This window comes from Globicephala melas, chromosome 10 (genome assembly GCF_963455315.2).
Source record: "Globicephala melas chromosome 10, mGloMel1.2, whole genome shotgun sequence".
Taxonomy (NCBI): Eukaryota; Metazoa; Chordata; class Mammalia; order Artiodactyla; family Delphinidae; genus Globicephala; species Globicephala melas.
The window spans coordinates 84,999,445-85,025,830 of NC_083323.1; the positions used below are offsets into that span (position 1 = coordinate 84,999,445).

At 40.1% G+C, this 26,386-nt stretch overlaps 1 protein-coding gene across 3 annotated transcripts in view; it reads left to right on the forward strand.

The window, feature by feature from the left end:
• Positions 1-26,386, forward strand: part of ST8SIA1 (ST8 alpha-N-acetyl-neuraminide alpha-2,8-sialyltransferase 1) — a 171,871-nt gene that overhangs the window by 74,233 nt on the left and 71,252 nt on the right. For all 3 annotated transcript variants that reach the window (XR_009565436.1, XM_060305959.1, XM_030841304.2), the window contains exons 3-4: positions 15,217-15,326; positions 21,777-21,869. Coding sequence is in view for 2 of the 3 variants with exons in the window: in XM_060305959.1 (XP_060161942.1) it covers positions 15,217-15,326; positions 21,777-21,869 (203 nt within the window). In the remaining variant the exon portion in view is untranslated. The remainder of the gene's footprint in view (positions 1-15,216; positions 15,327-21,776; positions 21,870-26,386) is intronic.

The following is a 26,386-nucleotide window of genomic DNA, read 5'->3' on the forward strand; positions in this document are numbered from 1 at the left end:
TTTAACTGATTGGAGGTTTGTATGCCGGTGCCCTGGGGGATGATGAAGGGAGCAATGCTGGGAAGAAAGGGGTGCTCTGGAAACAACTTCTTTTCCTTTTTTTCTCACAAGAAGGGATGACAGATAATTTATTATAAAGTTGGGGGGAGGTGGGAAGCCTCAGGAACCAGTTAATCTCAAAAAGAATATTCTCTGATTTCTGCATTAAAAAAAATTTGTTTTTTAAATTGGAGTATAGTTGATTTACAATGTTGTGTTAGTTTCTGAGTACAGCAGAGTGAATCAGTTATATATATACATACATCCACTCTTTTTTAGATTCTATTCCCATATAGGTCATTACACAGTACTGAGTAGAGTTCCCTGTGCTATACAGTAGGTTCTTACTAGTTATCTGTTTTATATATAGTAGTGTGTGTATGTCAATCCCAATCTCCCAATGTATCCCTCCCCCGTGATTTCTTCACTTTTTAATGGAATAGTTATATGTGGGACAGTACTGGGTTTGCTTTCTTTAAACTTAATAATTAATTTAATAGTTAATTAGCAGGCACTTGATCCGGTTCTGCTAGTTCAGGTACTTAATCAGTTAAATTGGATTAACAGTTTAACAATCTGCTCCATTACTGAGTAATTGCACACTATTTATAATTGAAAACAAAACAGATGTCTTAATTCCCACCACATTTTAGTGGGATAAACATAGAGCCAGGGGGTCAGGCTTTTTGCCCCAATATGTTGTATAGTGACTGGTGTATGATTGGTTGTCACTCAGTAAATACTTGCCAAATGTCCTTAGCTGAAATGTGTTTGATGTTTGTGGTTCTTCATTTCTGGGAAAAAAGAAGGGAATTTGATTAGGTTAGTAGTTTTCTACACCATCAAATTCCTTGGGGTGTCTCAGTGTCACTTTCAGGAATGAGAGAGACCAAGAGGTCGGGGAGGGGAGGGCGCCCACTTTGACCTCAAACAACATCTTCTCTTTTGTTTTTCTATTTTTGTTTCTTTTTACGGTTTTTTTCTGCATACAGCCTTGTTCAAAAAACAAGAGACTTCCATTTCCAAGCACGCAGAATAACGACATCAACAGTAATAAGTTTAGAAGTCTCTGACGTATTGAAGAAATGATTTGATTCAATTCCACATATACTTACAAGCCACCGTGCACAGCTTTAATACCTAATTCTCATGACTCATTGAGCATAAGTGAATCCTAACGTTCCTCTGATCTGCTTCAGTTTTTGAGCATTTCCTTGAATTTGTATGGGATCTTATTGGACACAATACCTGCAGACACTTCATAAATCTGAAGAGCGAAAAACAATTTGGTTGGTGGATAATTGAGTAGGGAAGGGGGGAGGGGAAGAGGCACTGTAGCAGCCTCAACAAAAATATAGGAAGACAAGAAATTTAGGTTGTATTGGAGGCCAACCATTGTAAACAAAATGGTGTGGAGAGAATATTGGGTGTGAGCATAGATGATGTGGTTTGAGAAAAGGATAAGCAGAGAGTTTGGGGTGTTGGTGGGTCCTGAGTGCCTCTGTGAAGATCTCAAACGTTTTTGTCGGCAGACAACATAGTACATTTTGTACTTTTCTGGTAGGGGAGTGACTTGCGTTAGCCTTTTTTTGTTTATTTAATGATTTATTGAGGGATAATTGATACATGTATTTAATGAGCATTATTTGACGCACTCGGACATACTGCAAACACCTGTGATACCATCACCTTTGTCTTAGAAGAATAATTAGTATATGAGAGTGAAGGAGGGATGGGGGATAAGAACTAGAAGCCGACTAATAGTAACCAGCCATTGTAAAAATATTTACAATGAAAGTGGAAAGAGAAAAAGCGTAGAAGAGCTTTTGAAGAGGTAGATGTTAGGGTGATATTGAGAGATGAGCAAACATGACTCCAAGGTTTCTAGGCTTGTTGCTGAGAAAATCTGGGTCCATTAAAAATAAAAATAACAGTTACTGATCACTTAGCTTGTGCCAGACAGAACTCATTTAATCCTCACAACAGCTGTACAAGGTGGATACCATTATGACGAATGAGAAGAGTAAGGCACCCAGGTTAAGTAACTTGCCGGCGGTTATAGAAGAAACGTTAAGCCAGGACTCAGGTGCAGGCAGGCAGGCTCTAGGGTAAGGCTCATCAGCAGGAAGAGGAACTGTGCATATTTGCAGAAAAAGAATCCTTCGGTGGTTTTTCCACCTTGGGAGCTGAGAAGACGAAGTCTCGCCATGACATGAGGTATAGTTTCTGCTTCTGCGGCTGCCACTTTCTGCTTCACTACTAAGAATCACTGGCCATTACCTTTGCAATGTGCATGCCCTTCATATTTCCTTTCCTTTCCACCATAAAAAGCCCCCCAGTTTTGAGAATTTTTGAAATGTGGTCAAAGCACAGGCTCAGCCTTCCTACGGCTTTATTTATTTTTTAAAAATATTTTATTTATTATTTATTAATTTAGGCTGCGCCAGGTCTTAGTTGCAGCATGCGGGATCTAGCTCCCCAAGCAGGGATCAAACCCAGGCGCCCTGCATTGGGAGCTCGGAGTCTTACCCACTGGACCACCAGGGAAGTCCCCCTTATGGCCTTAGCATCCGTGGGTCAGAAACAAAATCAGTAACTAACTTCAGTTAACCAGGAATTGAATATGAAATATTCAATAAATCTTATGAATGGTCATCTTGTTACTGACAGCAAGTTTGTGTGCCTGACACACAGTGAGGCCAAACAAACTGAAACGTTGGTGCTTGGAACAGAAAAAGGTTTATTGCAGGGCCATGCAAGGGGACGGGTGGCTCGTGCCCAAAAAACGTGAACTCCTCAAAGGGTTTCAGCAAAGCACTTTTTTTTTTAACATCTCTATTGGAGTATAATTGCTTTACAATGATGTGTTAGTTTCTGCTGTATAACAAAGGGAATCAGCTATACATATACATATATCCCCATATCCCCTCCCTCTTGCATCTCCCTCCCTCCCACCCTCCCTATCCCACCCCTCTAGGTGGTCACAAAGCACCGAGCTGATCTCCCTGTGCTATGCGGCTACTTCCCACTAGCTAGCTATTTTACATTTGGTAGTGTATATATGACCATGCCACTCTCTCACTTTGTCTCAGCTTCCCTTTCCCCGTCCCCGTGTCCTCAACTCCATTCTCTAGTAGGTCTGTGTCTTTATTCCCATCCTAGGTTCTTCATGACCATTTTTTTTTTTTTTTTTTTTTTTTTAGATTCCATATATATGTGTTAGCATATGGTGTTTGTTTTTCTCTTTCTGACTTACTTCACTCTGTATGACAGACTCTAGGTCCATCCACCTCACTACAAATAACTCAATTTCGTTTCTTTTTATGGCTGAGGTGAGTGAGAGGCTTGGTTAGTTGTTGCAGACGTCTTGGGGTCGGAATCCTTTGTTCTTGCAGCTGTCCACATAGGTCACGATGTTCTTGCCCACTTCCAACAAGATAAAAATTATTCTCTGTTCTGCATCCTTTTATCTCTGTATGAATGGACTCTTAAAGGTTAGAGCCCTGAGAATAGGCCATCCTGTATATTTCAGGCTATAGGCAACATTCTTTTACAAAAGGTGCAGAGTCAGCGTGACTAAGCACAGGAAAAGGAACAGATCTAATAAGGAATCAGATTTGTTCTTACAGTCTGAACTGATGTTTTATTTTTGGCTTCCAAAAGTTATGTCCAGAATAATAGATATGTGAAAAATATATAATATTCCTTGGAATGCTTAAGTGTTATTTTTTTTATAATGGATTGAGTCAGAAAGTTTAATAGGGAAACAGTACCCAATATATAAATATTCACATCATTCAATTTCCAGAGATGCGTCCTATGTAGAAAGACTATTAATACTGAACTAATCTTTTTTAAAATCATAATTTTATTAGTGGAATAGGGAATACGGATTTAACAACAACTTTCTGGAAATTCATTTTGTATAATTGAAGAACAGTTAACCTTTTTTGAGTGGTAGGGATGTGCAAATATTCTGTAATTAGTATTTATAAATATATATCCCCAGGTAAAGTTTTGGGTAATATCTTTTTAAAGGGTTCAATAATTAAATATCTGTAATAAGAAACATTTGTCTCTGAAATAAATTAATTGCTAGATATTTTCATCATAAAAATGCTTAAACATGCAAAATAAGAAAACATCTGAAATTTTAATTTGGACTTCCAATGGGGCTGGTTAAATAACCAAAAAAGCAACTATTGGAAAAAGCTTATTTGCTGGAAAGGACCAAAGCTGCTTTTGATCCAGCTGCGTCTTGTCATTATTTTGCCTGTTTTGTTGGGCGCCATACTTACTAGGAACTTGCTTGTGGGAACTTGCCAGTCTTTAGTTGAAATAATAAAGTGGGATACAGAGATAAAGAGATGTGCATCTGAAGAATATGGTTGAAGGGCTGGGGGCTTCACTGATTCACTGGTTAGAATGTAATTAGGTCCTTGAGCAGGGCAGTGCAACTAAATAGTCCAGGACGGCATAATTAGATGGGTGGCTGAATGGTGTAATTACATTCAGAAGAGGGGTGCTGTAATTAGATGTGAGGCGGAGGGGGGGTGTATTTAGATGCCTAGGTTGAGGATACAATTAACATATGGGCGAGAAATTAAATTATGTGTGTGGGTGAAGCATAATTATGTGTGGGAGTCCATGCGGATACATGGGTGAGGGTACATAGAAATGAATGGGTTAGATGCAATTAGATGTGTGAGCTCATGTTCTTATGGACAAAAACTTGATATTTTCGTCAATAAGGGCGAGCATATGTTTTGACTTCATCACTAATGGCAACTGGCATAGAGTGACAGCCTTTCAGGCCTATCTAAAGGGTTGCAAATCAAAATCCCTGCTTTTCTGTTAGGACTTGAGACCCACATCTAACATTGACATTGATTCCTCTTCTTAATCATGGCACTTGGTGGTGTTCTAAGTACTGAAAGGTTTGGTAATTTTTCTAGCTTGAAAACTGCATGACAAGGAAGACTTACTCCTCCTTCCTATAAAAGAGAAGTCTGGAGGGAGTAGCAGAGCAAGACAAAGATTTTTCCTTTGAATTGTGAAGCGTGAAAATAGAATTGCCAACTCTTCCAGCTTAAAGTATCAGCATAAAGTTACATGTGTAACAAAACCAGTAAAACTTAGCTTGACAGACTCACTTTTTTTTTAGTTTATGAAACCATGTTTATTCAGCAATATTTATGGCATTTCTCCCCTTCCTCCCAAGTATAAAATTAGGAAGGCGAGGAATGTAGTTTATGGGTACAGTGGAAACAGAATGATAGAAAGGAGCTAGAGGAAGAAGAATCTAGAACAAGTTAGCTCCAAAAATCACCCAGTGCATCTGAGAAACATATTGAATTAGTGAAGTATGGTGAGAGTTGTAATAATCTGATATGTCCTGTATTAAATTTAAAACAATGGAGTCTTTTGTTACCATCTTCAAAAGCAGGAGAGCGTTTTAAAATACAAATTCACTGCTTACAGAAATTCTTGATCTTAAAGTTATTTAATTGGCCACTAGTCTGCATCTGATTCAGTCTGTTAGTTCTCCTAATTCTGGACACCTTAGAGCCTCCTCTCATCTGTTTGGGGCTTAGGTTGTATCTGGTGGAGCTTCACCGTGGATAGAATCCAAGTGGGTCGCTTCCAGGATTTCAAACTTTTTGGCTTCCTGGTGCTCCCAAGAAACCTAGATTTAAGGTGAGTTATTTTTATTACCTGGATGTAGGGACATTACAGCCTTCTCCCTCATCTCCAGTTTTGTCCTACAGTGATTCTGCAGAACATTTTTTATTCTTTGGTTCTGATGCTAAGTTTTTACGTTGTTAGACATGCCTAAAAGATACCCTCTCTCTCCAAGAATATTGGAACTTTGTTTTTTCAGGCAAGGCTTTATTGGGGCCCCTGCTGCAGCAGGGTGGGGAGTGAGAACAAACAACAGGTTCCCTTGCTTGCTTGCTTCCCCAAGGCGGGGCGAACTTGTTCCTTACATGGGGTGAGGGTAGGGGTGTGTCCCGGGGTTGGGCCGGAGTGGTGGCTTCGGTGGTCTGCCCACCCCCTTGTGGTGTTTTGTTCAGGGCGCATGCGCACTACTCTGCTTTTGCTCCAGGCTCTTCAGGAGTGGCAGTTGCGTTTTTTGGTCTCTTTTTTGTCCATAATTTTGCCCCAACTGGGCGTGTACACAGTTATTTTTAGTCCCATACAGTTTCTTTGTATTTTGTTGCTGGAGGAGAGGTGTGTCCAGGTACAAGCTCTGCAGCACTGCAGCAAAGGGTCCCAGGTCCCAGCCTGTTTCATTCCCCCCTGAGAGACTCTACACCCTTATTCTTTTTTTTTTTTTTTTGCGGTACGTGGGCCCCCCACTGCTGTGGCCTCTCCCGTTGTGGAGCACAGGCTCCAGACGCGCAGGTTTAGCGGCCATGGCTCACCGGCCCAGCCGCTCTGCGGCACGTGGGATCCTTCCGGACCGGGGCACGAACCCGTGTCCCCTGCATCGGCAGGCGGACTCTCAACCACTGCGCCACCAGGGAAGCCCTACACCCTTATTCTTAAGGGGTAACGGGCCGAAAGTCTCTTCTTCTGAAACGTCCTCCTGCTGGACAGGGGCCGCAGACCCTAGCCAGAGGTGTAGCACTCCCTTGCTGACTTATGCACTTCTAATTTGTGATCAGAGGTGCTGTTTGTGTATTCCTGTGAAAATAGTTACCACAACTTTGTTTAATCCAGTTCTTTATTTACTAAATGGTTCGCATGTTTCTTTTTTCCCCACATCTGTCCTTCCTCCCTCCCTGCAAGGCCAGCCCAAACTCTAAGAATTAGAGATTGACGGTGGTTAACTCAATCGCTCATAGAGGTAGTGTAACTATCATTGAGGACATCTAGTTATGTCTATGTGATGGAAGATGAGTAGGTGATCAAGGTCACTGGGTCTTACTACTTTGTTGTCTTGTGTGGATTGCCCATGAAGAGGAAAAGGAAGTGAGGTGTTTGGCTTTGGAAATGACTTGGTAAATAGGTCTTTATTCACTTAATTATGAGAGCCATTCTGGGACGCTTTGGAGCTATTTACATAAGACAGAAAGAACAGGGTTTAAGTTCTTCAGTTTTTAATAGCCTTCTTCAAGGCATATTCTCAGCCAGGAATATTCTCACAGTTGGCATTTGTAGTTTGTTTCTGAAAAAGTCTTCCAACCTGTAACAAGTCTTTTCACTTTCTTTCGTTCCATAAAACATCAAAGACTCTAATTTTTGTCTTTTTTTTCTCAATCTTCCTAAGATGATCTATTAGGCCGAAATCTCAACTACCTTTCTTATGCCTAAAAACTTCAGATCTCAGGTCCCAGTGTCAGTTCCTCAGAGAGATTTTTCCTAACCTTATAGCATTCTGTACTTTCCTATTTGTTAAACTCTGTTTTTCCTGCTTCCAGGAGAAGAGTATCTGTCTATTTTGTTCACCAGTACATTTCCAGCATCCACAGCAGCTCCTGGCGCATATCAGGGCTCAACAAATAATTTTTGAATGAAAAGGGAAGTCAGGCATCAGGACTATTTAAGAAGAGGCACAGGCAGTGCAGGCTGTGGACCATAATAAGGGTAAGGGTGTCTCAGAAGCAAGATTCTGAATGGCTTCGTTAATCAGCTCATGTTTAGAGAGTGGTGGGTCTCATGTTTGTCCTTGAAGTTTGGAGATTATATATCCATTATGGCAGAAGACCTAAATAGACATTTCTCCAGAGAAGACATACAGATGGCCAAGAGGCACATGAAAAGATGTTCAACATCGCTAATTGCAGTAAGTCCCCTACGAACGAGTTCCATTCTGAGAGCTTGTTCGTAAGTCCAATTTGTTCGTAAGTCCAATAAAGTTAGCCTAGGTACCCAACTAACACAATCGGCTAAGTAGTACTGTACTATAATAGGTTTATAATACTTTTCACACAAGTAATACATAAAAAACAAACACGAAAAATAAAACATTTTTAATCTTACAGTACCGTACCTTGAAAAGTACAGTAGTACAGAACAATAGCTGGTATACGGGCTGGCATCGAGTGAACAGGCAAGAAGCGTTACTGACTGGAGGAGCGAGAGGAGGTGGGAGATGGTAGAGCTGAAGGATCGTCAGCAACAGGAGACGGAGGGCAGGCTGCAATTTCACTCACACCTGACGTTCATGACACAGGGTCTGGTTCCTTGCTGGATTCAATTCTATCTACCCTCTTGAAAAAACGATCTAGTGATGTCTGGGTAGTAGCTGTTTTTTTCTCGTCATAGATGGCACGGTAGCACTGGATTGCATTCTGAACGGCTGCTGCAACCTTCATGTACCATTCTATGTTCCAGTCCTGTGCTTCAAATACTAACAGTGCCTCCTCAAATAAAGAAAATCCCCTTGCCATTTCCTGCATCATGAATCTCTTCGGTTCTTCAGTTACTTCTCCTTCCTCTTGTCACTCTACTCTCTCAATTATTTTCACTTCTGTTTCCATCGTTATCTCTTGGCGCTTCTTAGCAGCACCAGCTACATCACCACTGCTTTTACGCTTGCTGCCAGACATCCTGGGCTTGAAATAAAGGTACTGTACTACTGTGCTCTATACAGTACAATACAGTAAAGTACACAAAAGCACAACCACTCGTAAAGGATGCACGTACGTGACAATGTACACCAGACACGTGAACTAACTTATGTGATTGGACGTGCGAACGCATGTTCGCATCTTTGAAAGTTCACAATTTGAAGGTTCGTATGTAGGGGACTTACTGTATTAGCGAAAGGCAAATCAAAACTACAGTGAAGTATCACCTCTCACCAGTCAGAATGGCCATCATAAAAAAGTCTACAAATAACAAATGCTGGAGAGGGTGTGGAGAAAAGGGAACCCTCCTACACTGTTGGTGGGAATGTAAATTGGTGCAGCCACTATGGAAAACAGTATGGACGTTCCTCAAAAAACTAAAAATAGAGTTGCCATATGATCTAGCAATCCCACTCTTGGGCATATATCTGGACAAAACTTAAAAAAGATACATGCAGCCCTATATTCACAGCAGCACTATTCACAATAGCCAAGATATGGAAACAACCTAAATGTCCATTAACAGTTGAATAGGTAAAGAAGATGTGGTGTATATATAGAATGGAATACCGCTCAGCCATAAAAAAGAATGAAATAATGCCATTTGCAGCAACATGGATGGACCTAGAGAATTATCATACTGAGAGAAGTAAGTCAGACAAAGACACATACATGATATCACTTTATGTGGAATCTAAAATATGACACAAATGAACTTATCTACAAAACAGAAACAGACTCATGGGCATCATCAGAAAATCTACAAACAACAAGTGCTGGAGAGGGTGTGGAGAAAAGGGAACCCTCTGGCACTACTGGTGGGAATATAAATTGATACAGCCACTATGGAGAACAGTATGGAGGTTCCTTAAAAAACTAAAAATAGAATTACCATATGACCCAGCTGTCCCACTACTGGGCATATACCCCGAGAAAACCATAATTCAAAAAGACACATGCACCCCAATGTTCATTGCAGCACTGTTTATAATAGCCAGGTGATGGAAGCAACCTAAATGCCCATCGACAGATGAATGGATAAAGAAGTTGTGGTACATATATACAATAGAATATTACTCAGCCATAAGAAGGAACGAAATTGGGTCATTTGTAGAGACGTGGATGGTCCTAGACTCTGTCATACAGAGTGAAGTAAGTCAGAAAGAGAAAAACAAATATCGTATATTAACACATATATGTGGAATCTAGAAAAATGGTAGAGATGAACGGTTTGCAGGGCAGAAATAGAGACACAGATGTAGAGAACAAACGTATGGACACCAAGGGGGGAAAGCCGGGTGGGGGGGTGGTGGTGTGATGAATTGGGAGATTGGGATTGTCATACATACACTAATATGTATAAAATGGATAACTAATAAGAGCCTCCTTACAAAAAAAATAAAATAAAATCCAAACAAAAGCAGAAACAGACTCACAGGCATAGAGAACAGACTTGCGGTTGCCAAGGGGGAAGGGGGTGGGGAAAGGGTGGATTGGGAGTTTGGGATTAGCAGATGCAAACTATTATATACAGAATGAATAAAGAACAAAGCCCTACTGTATAGCATAGGGAACTATATTCAGTATCCCATGGTAAACCACAATGGAAAAGAATATAAAAAAAGAATGTATATATGTGTATAACTGAATCACTTTGCTGTACAGCAGAAATTAACACAATATTGTAAATCAACTCTATGTCAATAAATTTTAAAAATAAATAAACGAATAATATATCCATTATAACATTAAGAAAATACCTTTAGGTCAGACACTGCTTAAGATAGATTGGATGCTCAATAGAAATCTGCAAATTAAATAATTATTGAACAAATTGTTGATTATCTGATCTGTTCTTAGTTTGCATATAGAACAGTGAGCAAAAAAGATATGATACTTGGATTGATTCATATAAAAATGTGCATTTAAAAATGCATTGATTGATCAGAGTAGTAGATATACCCTCTAAGGGCCAATGATTAGAAAATATTCTGTTCAAAATCTATGTAAACCTTTGAAATTGCAAGTCTCTCACACAAAGGTAAACTGTATGTAATAGTAGTGCTTTAGCAATGTAATGATAATTTATCCCCAGATAATTTAATTCTTTTAGTATTTAATAATGTCCTAGTCTCATATATTTATACGGGACTTCAGAGTTTTCTGATAATGTTCAACACAGCTGATTTTAATTCTCATAATCATACTGGGAGACAGATGGGATAGTTATTATCATGCCTGACTTCCAGTGAGGCACTGAGAGTTTGCAGGGCCTGGTAAACCATAATCTGAATCCAGATGGTTAATATAATAGAGTCATTAAGAAGATGGCCATTAATAGATGGAACAATGATAGGTGAAAAAACCTGGACGATGATCTATAAGGTGAATTGGTGGTCAAGCAATATTTTGAGACCATGGCTGTAGTCAATCTGCCTAACCCATCCTTTCATTTAGACTAGTATTTTTTAAGGTTAACAGGAGGAGTGTTATAGTATAGTACTACATTCTAAGACCCAGCAGATATTTGCTTACATGGGTGCAAGGAGATACCTTTGAAAAGAAAGGATGCAGTTAGTGCCTTAATAAAAATACTCCTTGACAGAATCATAATATTTCTGTGGAAATGAATGACCAAAATTCTTTCTATGTAATATACACCAAAAGGAGGACGCCTTGTTCACAGATCATTCTGGTAAGCATCGACCATGGCCAAATTAAAATATTTTGTGCCTAGAATAGAATAATGATAGTATTATCTCAATTAGTTAAAAAAATTCCGCAGTATTTTCTCAATTAAGTTTCTTCTCTGTAAAACTTTGGTGAGCTCCTTTGTTCACTGGCATATTACCAATGCCCAGAAGAATGCACCCAGATACCAGAGAAACAGTTATTGAAATGAAGTTGCTTGTGTGAGGGCTAGCATTGACCAAATGAAGAGGAAATAAGCAAATATTACCAGCACAAAGTCAGAAATGGCTTCCTCCTCAACTGGGCTTTTGTTCAAAGGCTTAAAAAAGTGTAATGGTGTGTGTGTGTGTGTGTGTGTTTGTGTGTGTGTATAAAACATATATACACATATGTTGTATATGACATATATGTATATATAATGTAAGAACAGGTAAATACCATATAAAGTAGGTAAATTTTCTGCTAATAAAATTATTCCAGTTGTTAAGATAGAGTGTGATAAATCACTATTTTACCATGTTTCTCCCAAATCCATGGAATCTAAGGATTTTGTGGCTTGAACAAATCAGTGGACTCTGCTAGAAGGAGGAAAGAGATGAAAGAAGAGGGGAAGGATAATGGGAGGACCACCATGCTAGTGGCTCAGTGAGATGCTCTATGTACATCATCTCATATAATCTCATATAGTCCTGGGCAGCATTATCCCTCTTTAGAGACAGGAAGCGGAACGCCCACGGGTCCCACAATCTGGAAGTTAGGAGGTAGTATTTGTACCCAGGTTTATGCTGCTACTGCTGCTGCCACTTCCCAGCTCTGCTTGTTCTGTGCCCAGATTCTTGCTTGGAAAACTGGTATTGCCAGTCGATGTGGTCCAGAGACTTTCCTTTAACAACAATGAGTGGGGGTTAAGTTGGCTTTTACAAAGCAAACTAAATATTAGTAGAGCATGAGTGAGCCCACACTTCTGACATAAACTGTATACAGATAGTTGTATAACTCACTGAACTCAGATCAGGCTTCCATCCTCACTCCTGAAACAGGTCTGTCCTGAGGAAGGTTACCAGTGACCTCCATGTTGCAAAATCCCGTGGCAATTTTCCGCACTTATCTTACGCAATCTATCAATAGCATTTGCTGCAATTTTTCACCATCCTTCTTGAGTATCTTGAGATATTTTTTTTTTAAACTTTGCTTGCAAGATACTCTACTTTCCTGTTTTTCTCTCCCATTCCATTGGCCACTCCTTCTGTCTCCTTTACCGATTTTTCATCAGTCTCCTGACTTCTTGTTGAAGCCTCCCAGGATTCAGTTCTTAGACCTCCTCTCTTTCCTGTCTGCACTCATTCACCAGCTAGTCCCCTGGTTTTAAATACCTCCTATATGCTGATCACCTCCATCTTTCTGTCTCCAGGAGAGACCAGTTCCCCGACTGTATTCTCATATATTCAGCTGCCTGCTTGACATTGCCACTTAAATGTCTAATGGGGATCTCACACTTGACATATTTAAAATTGAACTCCAAATTATCCCCCCCGCACCAAAACCTGCTTCTCTATCATCTTCCATGTCTCAGTAAATGGCAAGTCCGTCTTCACAGTTGTCCAAGCCCCAGACTTTGGCATCGTTCTTGATTCCTCTCTTTTTCTCTTATCCTATTTCCATTGCATCAGCAAATCCGGTCAGCTCTTCCTCCAAAACATCTCCAGAATCTGATTACTTCTGACCACCCCCACTGCTCTCACTCTAGCCCAGGCCACCAAAATCTCTAGTCTGCTGTTTCAGGAGACTGGTCTCTTTCTTTCTGTGCATGACATCTTACAGCCTATTCACACAGCAGCAGAGTGATTATTCCAAAACATGTTATAGCATCACTCCTTTGCTCACCCTACTCCTACCTAATCTCCCCTCCTCCTCTGTCCCTTGCTTACTCATCTCCAGACACACTGGGCTCTTTCCTCTTCATTTCACACCCCAGGAGTGTCCCCTCCCGGTGGTTCCCACAGGTACCTGTAAGGTTCACTACCCACTGTCCTTCAGGGATTTGCTTCCATGTCTCCTGACCACCCTATTTCAATTGGCAAGCCCTCTTCAAAAGTATTTCCTCATCTTCTCATGCCAATGATTTTCTTTCTCTCCACAGCCCATGTCACCATCTGATACTCTGTTTATTTACTCATTTGTCTTATTTATCATCCATTTCCCTGCTAGGATGTAAGCTCCTTGTGAACAGGGATTATTATGTCCCTGTCACCCAGGACAGTGCCTGGGACATAGTAGGTGTTTAATAAATACTCGTGGAATAAAAGAACAGTTAATTTGAGCGTAAAGACTTAAATCTACATCTAAAAAATTACAGATCTAGCCCATGTGTTTGTTGATTTCAAACCTGCCTCCCAGGAGTGACTGAGAAAAATGCCACGTGTCATCCTGGCTTATCCTGGGCGTGTTGGGTTGCTGGCCTTTGCCTGACACTCCTCTCTGTATCCTGATCTAGAAGTCACTGGACAGTCTCTGCTGTAGTGTTACGAAGGGGAGTCTTTCCCATCTGCAAATGCTTAGACGCTACAGTTTCAGTACTGTATCTTCATCAGCTATATTGTCATAGCTCTGGCTAGTCCTTTTACAAAATAGAAATCAAGGAAGTGCAATTCCCTTCTTGTGCTACAGTGAGTGCCCCTCACCTACCAGTGATCACTCACACCCCTGGAATTTCATTTTTCTGCTTTAATTAATTTATGTGCATATATTCGGGTATTCATTTATTCTTTCGGTGTAATCCATATTATGCCCTTCAGATTCATCAAGGATGGCTGACTTAATATCGGCATGGTTATTGTATGTCCCAGTTATGCAGATGTAAGGTGTTCCCCCAGAGAACACCAACCGCTGTGCTCGGTTTCAGCAAGCAGGAAATGCCGTGTCTAGTGGTTCTTGCTGACCCAGCTAAAAGAGACCGAATGTCGCATTTCACTTCCAGGGGCTAGTGCTGGGTTTTGATATTCCCTGGTACTACAAATAGCACCTCAGGGAACGTTCAGGTACACAGAACATTTTCTTTGCAGTCCAGTTCAATGTCTGCAGAAAGTCATATGCTGTCTGGATGGACACACGTCACTTGTCCCTTAGTGCCTCCTAAGTTCTAGACAGACCCGCCCAGAGTGTTCATGTGCTCATAAACACAGCGTTTGCTCTCAGCGTACTTCTGTGCCTCTGTTTATGCTGCTCCCTCTGCCTGGCAAAATCTTACTCATCCTTAAAGATTCATCTCGAGTAAGAAAGCGTTCCCTGAATCAGCTTGACAGACGTGTCTTCTTGCCCCTCTCTGGATTCTCCACAGCATGTGAAACATACCTCTTCTACAACGAGTTCAGCATTACAGTAGGGTCTGTTACATAAGTTTCTGTGTTCACACTCTCCTCACATCCCAAACTGTGAATTCTGAGACCTGTGGTTTCTCTGTCTTCTGTTTATCCCCAAAAATTAGCATAGGAAGCACCAGCAGCGTTGAGTGAATGACTGATTGTATGAATGAATGAAATTGCCTCCAAATAGGGGAATAGAATTCATTTGAGTTTGTTCCCAGCTTAATGCCTTTAAAAAGAATCCTAAGAATGTTTAGTGGGGATTTTTCCATTTTCTTTAGCAGTCACTCCCCACTGTGTGCACGGCCAGTTTGGTACCAAAAAATGTTATATTGAAATACACTTCAGGGAGCTAAAAAAACCCGTTTATTTCAAAGGAATAGGCTTGTTTGTTCCTTGCAAACTTTCTGGCATCTTTCTTTCTACATGCGCTTTTCCCTCTGCCCCGTCTTCAGCCAAATTCTCTGGCCGGGTCTGCTGTAAACAATGATTTTGTGAGTGGTTGTGTGTTCTCTGCAGTGAAAACCCGCCTTGTTTTCTGTTGCTAGGCAACCCCATTCCAGCTGCCCTTGAAGAAGTGCGCGGTGGTGGGAAATGGTGGGATTCTGAAGAAGAGTGACTGTGGCCGTCAAATAGATGAAGCAAATTTTGTCATGCGGTAAGAGAGCTCCCACAGCGCGGCTTCTGCCTCCTCTCTTCTCCCCCACCCCTCCTGCCAGCCCCGGGGCCTTTGGAAACCAGTCACTGGTGATTAATCAGAGGTAGCTGCTCTTCAGCCGTCCCTTCAAGTTCACGTAGAAGTGAGTTGAGGAGATAGGCCAGGGGAGCCAGGGAACGGGCCCCAAGAAAGTGCAAAGCTGGGAGAGCTTCAGAGGTCGTGGGGAGACCCCCAGAGTGGAAACACTCATTCAATTTTATTTTATTTTATATTTATTTATTTTTTTGCGGTACGCGGGCTTCTCACTGTTGTGGCCTCTCCCGTTGCGGAGCACAGGCTCCGGACGCGCAGGCTCAGCGGCCATGGCTCACGGGCCCAGCCGCTCCGCGGCACGTGGGATCCTCCCAGACCGGGGCACGAACCCGTGTCCCCTGCATCGGCAGGCGGACTCCCAACCACTGCGCCACCAGGGAAGCCCCACTCATTCAATTTTAGACGATACAGTTGGATGACTCCAACTTTAAGACTTGTTCTTAAGACAAACTCTCTATGAATAAACATTTTCATTAATTCATTTCATTCTACACACTCTGCTGCTTTGTTTTTCACAAAAGCATTTGGAAGTAGTGAGTAGGATTTGAAGAGGGGTTGGATCTGGGCAGCACTAAGAAAACTGGGAGGAAGGAGGGGGATTACATTTCGAGCGAAGAGGAAGCTTGGTAAGGAGACTGAGCAGAGTGGTGACGTGATCCTGCAGGGGTGTGTAAAGGAGCTGCTAGGACACATCCAGCCAAGAGTAGAGACCATGACACTGAAATGGCACCAACATGCACCCTTGGGTAATTTTGACCAGCAGGGAAGATAGGGAGTGATTGGATAGTCACAGGCTTGGGATTGTCTGGTGAAGAGGAGAGAAGGGTGGGAAGGGACAGCATGGAAGGTCCTGGCTAGAGCGAGTGTGAAGTGACACACTTTGAAGTCTCGGCTGGATGGGAAGTGGGCCCTGAGAGGTGTGAAGGAGAAAGGAAGGGGGCCAGTGGGACCAAATGATGGGGTTCTTCAGAGCTGGAGGGGGCGGTGGCGGGAAAGATGAGAGAAGGTGGGAAAAAGAGAGCTAATGTCAAAGAATGTCCCACTGGAGAATGTGACTTCACCTTCTCTGGGGGATGAGCAGACGTGTTGTAGAAAAAAAGGACATTTGTTACTGAAGAGGTGTAGGAACCTGGAGGCTGTTCTGGGGAGGGTCTTTCAGGTGCGCCCCGAAGTCTCAGTGAAGTGGAAATGACTATGAACCAGGGGCCAAAATGCTCTGGGGCCAGGAAGGCTGAGGTCTCCAGCAACACAGAGGGCAGAAAGCCGAAGGGGGGTGGCGGTTGTGTTTTGTGTTCATTTTTAAGGATAAATAGATAATGGTCTAGAAGTAGCAAAAGTTAGCAGAGAGAACACTGAACCACCTCTGGGCTCTGAGCTAAGTGGAGTAGGGGAGAGTAAAGCCTGTCTGAGAGTGTTTCAAGGAAGCTGTGTACTCGGGGGAGGGTCAAGTTCCCTCTCAGAGAGCAAAGGTTGGGCTCCCTGAAAGACTTTATCTCACTGGTGAAGCCTGCTGCAGAGTGGGAGTGGGGTCCTTTTCTATCTCTCTTTCCTTTATGGAGTTGCCCTGCCCTAGTTTTTCCAGTGTAAGACTCTGTTTTCCTCTCCATTGCCATTCTTATTTTTTGTGATACAGACCATAGAAACATGGAGACAATAAAAATGTAGTTCTCTTAATTCAAGTCGACGTCAGTTTGGTGAGCACCTACTTTGTATCGGGTCTTCACTGGGGTTGGGAATGGTATGTTGAACAATTCCCCTCATGGACTTAAAACCTGGAGATGTGCCAGTGCTGTGACTGGGGTGATTCAGAAGCAGATGATGAGTGAGTGGGGACCTTCTGAGGGCAAGTGGCATCTGGGCAGAGCCCTTTCTCCATTCCATTCTGGACACAGGCCACCCTGTCCAAGCTCTAATGTAGGAAGGACACCAAGTGCTGCCACAGGGTTGTGAGCCATGGGGAGAGTGCGCTGAGATGGGATTTAAGCTGTAGAAGTGGGGACAGTTACCTGAAGAGCAGAGGTACCCCCGCTAATACATTGGTGTTAGGTGGAGGCTGAAGGGCCAGCAAAGAAAACAGGGAGGTTGGAGGACCAGCCCTTGCTGCAGACTCACTGTGTGACCCGCAGTGCACCATTGTACCTTTGCTGCAGCTCAGCTTTCTAATCTATGTGAGGAGGTGGCTGCAGACAATACCACAAGCCTGTCCATGGTAGAAACTCTGATTCTGTGATGATGTGACTAGCACACCACTGTCACACATTCACGTAGTCTAGTTTAAATTTTCATCTTGCTCTCGAGTATAAGCTGATTTGCTTTTTCCAGAAACTATGTAAGGAAGAAAGAGTGGAAATATTATACTCACAGACTCAGGAAAGTTAAGTGATTCCAAGAGGTCTGAGTGCAATGTGGAAGGAGGCATTAGTACAATAAATGTATTTTTTTAGTGTTCCTGAGTGGGCGTGTGTTTGTCACTACATTTAGGAAGATGGATATTTTAAACTTAATGTGCACGAGATCAGGCCTAAGCATCTTTGGGGGTTACCTATATTATTTATTACAAATAAGCAAGACTACATTTGTGTTGTATATGATCAATACTGATATATTCAAGTTCAGAATTAATGAGTGCTTGTGATCAGGGTGCACAGCACAGGATTAAACAGATGTTCATGGAATGATGAGGGAGGTGAGGACTGAAAAAAATTCAAAGAAGGTCGCATCAAAACTAGATGTGCATGTGCCTTTGATTCAGTTTCAAGAATGGCGCCATTATCATAACACCTTTGAATTTTTAAAAAGCCTTATTAAGGGTTTACAATGTGGGAGTAATTAAATGTTGATAAATTGTTTATAAAGTATTCTTATTTGACCATTTATATATCTATTTATGCACGGTTGCTTAATACACATTTTGGGGGCACCCTGAGGAAATGGAGGTAATATCATATGTTCAAAATTAAACATTTAGTGAGTAAATGTGATTGGAAAGCACATAGTATGTTCCTGGACTATAGGGTCCATGGACAGTTACATTGAAAGATGAGATCCCAAAACAGCCTTACCTGTACACAGTGGTATACCCAGTTACAGTTCAAGATGTTTTCCAGAATTAGGATATAACAATGGCATAATTTCCTTTGCTTGGACATTTTCAACTACGTCTTCTAATGCTAGAAGTCAACTCCCCGTTTTTCAAAGTAAACATTTGCTCTGTAACCAAAAGCAATACTTTAAAAAATAAAATTGTTGAATAAAATGTATCTGGGAGTTGTGCAAGACAGAGATAACTGTGTTCTGGAGAGGAACTGGGTGGGTCAGGAATATGAGCGAGGACAACATAATTTTGGTGCCTTTGAATTATTCTCAATTATATGTGTTTTACATATTTAAGTGGACATACAACTTACAAAGGAAGTTTAGAATTTATTCTATTTAAAGATTCCTCTCCAGACCCACATCACCCACCCACCTCCACTCCCCACTTCAAAGAATATTCATTCCTCATCAATTCTGTGATCGTATCTTCTAGGATCACGAGTATAGTTATTAAGACACTTCAGCCATTAATATCCGTTCATTGAGCCAACAAGCGTTAATGCAGAGTTTGAAACACTTTTACACAATATGCCTAATTGGAAACAATTTGACTGTATTAAATGTGCCTTTTATGTAAATCTATGTAATTATCAATTTAGGAGTTGCGGAGCTAGAATTATAGTGTGCTTTTTTTCGAAGAGAAGAGCTACAGGGAAGTATCATAGAAATTTGGACTTGAAGAAAGTTTACCCAGAAGAACAGACATTTACACGAGCACACAATGTCATTATTTTCCAGAAATGAATGTATAAAATATTATCTTTATTGTTTTAAGCATTTCCCTCTATTGCAGGATTTGGCAGTTAGTGTCCGGAAGTGTTTCTCTGAGCTTTTGTTTTGTGATAGGAGGTGTGAAGTGGACCCAGACATACGAGCCATGGATCAATCTACGAGGAATGCACAGAAAAAGTATTTTTTCAGGAATACCAACTAGTTTCATTTAACGATGACAAAACAGGTTAACCTCACTTTCCGGCAATATTCAGAGTTTACAGGTTTAATATAATGTGGTTGATTCTCAAATGTTATGAAGGGCCATCAGGATCAAAGGGGAAGTGATAAATTAGGAGATTGGGATTAACATATACACACTGCAATATATAAAATAGATAACTAGGGCTTCCCTGGTGGCGCAGTGGTTGAGAGTCCGCCTGCCGATGCAGGGGACACGGGTTCGTGCCCCAGTCTGGGAAGATCCCACATGCCGCGGAGCGGCTAGACCCGTGAGCCATGGCCGCTGAGCCTGCGCGTCCGGAGCCTGTGCTCCGCAACGGGAGAGGCCACAACAGTGAGAGGCCCGTGTACCAAAAAAAAAAAAAAAAAAAAAAAGGTAGCTAACAAGGACCTACTGTATAGCACAGGGAACTCTACTCAATGTTCTGTAATAACCTATATGGGAAAAGAACATGAAAAAGAATGGAGATGTATATATATATATGGATATTTATATATGTGTGTGTGTATGTGTGTATAACTGATTCACTTTGCTGTATACCTGAAACTAACACAACATTGTAAATCAACTAGACTCCAATAAAAACTAAAAAAAAAAAAAAAAAAATTACATTCATCAAAAAAAAGAGAGAGACGGATGCCCAAATTCTAGTCTGTGTTTTATCCTGGGAGTCCTTTCCATCTTTGCGAAGGTCGGTTAAATCACAAGAGCACAGTCAGCACCATGGCCGGATGAGCCTGGCGGTTAATAAGCTCGCTCCCCGACATGGTCTTCGGAAACCTCTTGGGATATGGTGCGACCACTAGACTAGAGATGCCTTAAGTAGGCTCTGTGACTTGGCTTCCCCCAGGCTCCCCACCATGCCTGTTGTGTTTGTTCCCAGTGGGCACTCAACTGGCTGACATTAATCTGTGGGGAGCTGCCAGAAGAACCAGAATCTTGTTACCAAAGAACAGGTGGAAGGAAGATTCCAAATCAACTGAGACAAGTTTCTGCCTGGGATGCCCTGATGTGGTAGGAGTCAAATACAGGGTAAATACGAGACGACATCAAGGAACTTGTGCTGATCAGCTGAGTCGGTGCTCAGACAAGTCCATGTCCTGGGGGAAATTTGTAGGGAAATTTTAATAGTTGGGGAATGGCCGAGACCTTAATATTTGTAAGATGTCTACCGGCAAAAAAACGATGCTTTGGTTTGCTGAAGTAAGAAAAACTTAGAGGTGCCCTGCTGTGGAGTCAAGACATGGGTGGACAGGAGCACTTAGGACTCAGTAATAAAAGAAAATCTAATGGAAGCTATAGACTCATTTGGGATGGTCAGAAGTAATAGATATATATTTAGTTATATTTATATGATATTTCTGATATGTGACATATTTGAGCTTTTACTAGGTATGAGGCATCAAGGTAGGGACTTTTTATACATTTCTTACTTTAATCCTTGCAACCACCTTATTGGAGAGGAAAAGCCATTATCCTCATTTTGTGTAATGGGGAAACTGAGGCAGTTGACAACTTGGCTAATGTCTCACTGGCAGAAAGCCATGGGATTTGGATTTGCAGTTGCAATATTTTCCGTTGTAAGCATTCATAAGATGTTGCGGTAGAGGAGAGCATCCAGGGCTGTGTTGTGTGTGTGTGTGTGTGTGTGTGTGTGTGTGTGTACAAGGGAGGAGGAGCTATTTCTGTCACCTGTACTCTTCCCTTGCCTAGACTGGGATGGTGGAGAATCATTGCATTTCTTTAAATGACAGATTATTTTGTCTTCACCAGTAGGCAACCATACATTGGTCATGTACCCAGAAGTCGCACATGCATCGATTTAGGTGGCAGAGTTTGCTTTGAATGTACTATTATAATTTAGAATTTGGGAAAAGAATGAAAAACACAAGCAAATACAATTCTTCCTTTTCTCTTGAAGTTTGTTGGTATCCACAGAGAACACTGTAGGTCCTGTGTCTTCTAGGGGACTACACCCTCCTGAGCACTAATTTCATATATACCCTGACTTATCACCTCAAAAATATTTTGAATGGAATAAATTCATTTTAGTTATATCTCTTTCCTTTAGTAAATCCCTTACCTCTCTAGCTGACATTTTCTTTCTGCTAAAACAGAAATAGTTTTTATGACAGCATTTTGAAGATGCTAAGAGTTAGTCATCTAATGTCTATTAAAAGGGAGAGGTGATAAAAACAGTTATTTGTGAATTGAGCTAGACTTAGTAAAATTCCTATTTGCCATGATAACTGACCTGATTTAAAAGTATGTAAATCATTCTGAACTGCTTGTTCTTGTTTCTCTAGATGCAATCTTCCTCCTTTGTCAAGTGAATACACTAAGGATGTTGGATCCAAAAGTCATTTAGTGACGGCTAACCCCAGCATAATTCGGCAAAGGTAAGAGTTTATGACTTCTCTTTGTGAGGAATTAAAAGGAAGGCTTTCGAAATATTTAACGTCGTAAAGGCAGTGAACATAATTCAGTTTGGGAAACAAAGAAGAAAACCATCTGGGCAGGCAGGAAGGATGAAGGAGGGAATTGTAAATAAACTAGACAGGATTATGGGAATCCAAACACTATTTCATGCTTCCTCTGGGATTCCGTTTCTTGCCTTTAGAGATGGTAAAAATAACATGTGAATCCATCATTTTGCTCAAAGAAGTAATATTATATCGTGCTTACTCATTACTACTACTTTCCAATTTGTTGGCTTCAGTCCCAACTCATTGATTGGCACTGATTGGTGAACAGAAGTCATATCAACTTTATTAAAGAGTAAAAACAGAGAAGTGACCACTTTACTGCATATGCACGCATGAAAGTAGCAATATTGTGGGAATGTACAAGAATGTGTGATTATATGATGTTACAATATAGTACATCACATGATATTCAGTCAGATTTGGGAAAGCAGATGGAAAATTCTTACTCTAGTATCGATTCCAGAAATCTTGGCAGTTGCTGTGGGAGCTTCTGGGGGTCGTCGGTTTCTAGTTGATGAAGCCCAGCGGTAAGCAGTGAGCTGTTTATCCAAGGACTGTTCATCGTAGAGAATGACTCAATCTCTGTGAAAAGAAGAGTCGAACATCGCCCTTATGCTCTCCCATGTACACTAGCAGTTAATAGTGAAATACCCAGATATTCTAAGCTCAGGCATTTGCCACCTAAGGAAGTCTTATCCAAGTGAACAACGCTTGTGTGTCACTTGATAAACAATGCTACACTACTTGTTTTGGTTCATAAGTATTCCCATAAAATAGATGTTGGGAAACACAACCAATTTTTAATTTGACAGGTACTGTGAAATTACACTTCCAAAATGTACCATTTACTTCCTCTTCGGTCATGGCTCAGACTGCCTGTTTTCCAATACTGAAAACATTATGTGCTGTTCATCTTTTAAATTTTTGTCAGTTTGCTGAGTTAAAAATGATACATTATTTTTTACTTAATATGGTTTTTTTTTAATATAAGAAGGGCTGAGTGGGTATTGACTATTAGTATTTTTTCTTCTGTGAATTGCCTGTTTGCATTCTTTGCTCATTTCATACTTTTTTTCTTTTTACAAACTATTTTCCTGTTGATTTATAAGAACTGTATAGATATTAAGTCTTTGTTTGCTATATATGGAGCAAATATTTTCTTCTAGTCTGTTTAGCTTCTGTCCTATCAGAACTCAACATTTTTGTACAATGAAACTTGTTAGTCTTTTCCTTTTTAAAAAAAAAACAACTATCTTTAGACAATCTTCCTTACCCACATCTCCTCCAATGAGAAAATATTATCCTGTATATTTTTAGTGCATTTATAGTTTCATCTTTCATACTTAAGGAATTTAATCCATGTGACTATCTTTATTTTTATAACACTGATCTTAATGTTTTTCCACAAAAATATATGTTCGTTATAAGAAAGTAAGAGAGAAAAATACAAAGAAGATGGTAACAAAAAGAATCACCCCAAACCTCACCATTTGTGAATAACTATAACTAACACGAGGTACACTTTTTTCAGATATTCCATATATTCTTCAGAACTTTGAAGATATTGTTTCATTATCTTCTGGCACCCAGAGTTGCCAACCAAAAATCTAATGGAAATTTATTCATTTCTTTGTTTGAGGGAAATCTTTCTTTCCTTCCTCCACTAAAACTTATACATTTCTTTTTACCATTTGAATTCAGAAAGTTTACCAAGATATATCTCAGAGTGGGTCTCTTTTTTCATTAATGTTGCTTGGCACATTAATGAGAGGCCTTTTGAGTTGGAAGACGTGGAGGTGTAGTGGTTATGAGTCTGTCCTCTAAAGCAAGATGACTTGGTTTTCGCTTCCTGCTCGCCCACTCACAGCTGTGTGAGCTTGACTGAGTTACTTAACACTTCCTCCTTCAGTTTCCTCATCTGTAAAGCAGGGATAATAATACTTAGTTTAATTCATACTTACAATGAATTAAACTACATATATATGTAGATGTATATATGTGTAAATATGTGTGTGTGTATATATGTATATTATATATATGCTTAGAACAGTGCCTGGTATATTGTAAGCACTATATAAACGTTAGCTATCATTAGTATTGCTTTTCATCTTTGTGAACATTCTCTCTCTTATATGCCTGATTATTTCCTCTTCTTCATTATATTTGCTCTCTCTTTCTAGTCCTCCTATTAAGTGGATATTAGAACTTCTAGATATTTCTAACCCTTTCCTTGTACCATGTAGCTTTGTGTGTGTATATGTGTGTTGTGTCCCAAGAATAACCCCTTTCAGCTCAGTAAATCGTATTTTAGTTGTGTTCATTCTGCTATGTAGTCTACCATTTCCACTTCTTAATTGTATTTTTATTTTTTGTGAGATAAATTATTTTTCTCATAGCAGCATATTTTTTATGGATATAATATCCTCTTAGGTTTCATCAAGACTGTATAAATGGACTTAAAAGTTTTGTATTTTTGTTCTTTCTATATTCAGATTATTCTTCCTATTTTTTGGACTTAATGCTACATGTATGATTTGACATTTTCCAAAATGTGTACTTTAGTTTTCTGTTCATTTTTGTATGGTAAGCCTTTTTGCTGTCAGTGAATATAGTTTTATAGGTATATTACTTTCATAATAAACAGTTCATTTAAAAAATGTCACTGAAAACCAAAAATGTCAGTCAAATTTGTGAGTTAGTATTGAATAACTTAAATGAATGACCAAAAATCAGTGCTCTATATTTAATTTTTAGTGTGATTTGTTTGCTGACATAAACTAATGTAGCATAGCAAGGAGTTGGGAAGAATAAGAAAACAAAACAGTTCTCTTTTACAGTTTAGTTATTGACTCTCACTCAGTCTTGGGACTTTTGTGGGTTTTTGTGAGAGGGCTTGGGGGTCTGATCAGGAAGATGTCAGAAAATCAACAATGATGATGATGTCTCTTTAATTCAATTAAGTGGATTGGGGTTCTGGAAGTCATAAAAATGTGCAATTTTTAAAATTGGGAAGGGTTCATATCAGATTCAAGAGAATGAGCAAAAGGTCAAGAGAACACTTACAGAAATATTTTTCTTTGATTATTTAAATTTTTTTAGATAATTTCAGATTCACAAGAAGTTGCAAAACAAAAAAAAGTACAGGAAGGTCCTTTGTACTCTTCATCCAGTTTACCCCATTGGTAATGTCTTGCATAACCATAGTATAATACTTCTCCGTTCCTGGAGGGGAATGAGACATTCAGTACATTACACTGAAGACAAAAGAGTCTATTTTTCTACCTGAATATGTGGAGTTGGTGGTAAGATTTTAAAAAGCTCGGGAAAACGAGTATTTATGTAGAACAAGACAGAGCAAGAGGAAAGAGAAAGTGAGATTGTGATTTTGAGAAAAAATATAACTACAGAAGGAGAAAGGAAAGGATCAATAATTGTTTGAAGGGAAAAAAGTTCAATATAAAGAATTAATGCAAGGCAAGCAAGAGTCATTATGATTAATGCTGGGTCAACATTTAGTCAGTGTTTCTATGTGCTAGGTTCTATGTTCTTTATATGCATTACCTCATTTAATCTCAAAATAATCCTAATAAGGAAGTATTTTAATGTGTGTTTTTACAGAAAAACAAACGTGACATAAGTTTTGTCATCTGCTTATATTCACAGCTGCTGGTCATCAGTCTGGGACTTCACCCAGACTTGTCTCAATCCAAAACCCATACTCTTAACCAGTGACCATTGCACACCCCATCTTTCCAGGTGATCCATATGTTGCACAAGGAGACAATTGAGTTTCCACAAGTGATAAGTCATTTTGGAAAAGGGAGTGAAGGTTTTTTCACTTAACAAAGTATATTCAATGTTGCAAGGTTTTTGAATACAAAATCAAAATGCATATAACAGTTCCATTTTGTGAAATATGGAAAAATATATCCCAGTAACATCAGATACTTTTATATACTTAACAGTTAGACAATGGGAATTCCCTGGTGGTCCAGTGGTTAGGACTCGGCGCTTTCACTGTTCTGGCCAGGGTTCAATCCCTGGTCAGGGAACTAAGATCCTGCAAGCCACATGGCTCGGCCAAAAAAGCAAACAAATTAGACAAAAGCAAACCCTCTATAGAAAAATTACGGAATTTTATTGAGGGACATTTTGGACAACCTAAATGTCAAATAATATTAATTCTAATGATTCTTGCTTGACCTTGCGCTAATTCTTCATATTGAACTTAATGTTAACGAACAGGTTTACTTTGCCTCTTAAACATTTAATTTTTGACCCTTTCCTTTCTCCTTCTGTAGTTATCAGATTCACGTATATATAGACCCTTAATATATGACAGAGGTAATATTGTAGATCAGAGAGAAAAGGACGAATTTTCCAAAATGATGTGGAAACAGTGGTGCCTATGACACCATAGACAGAGGTGT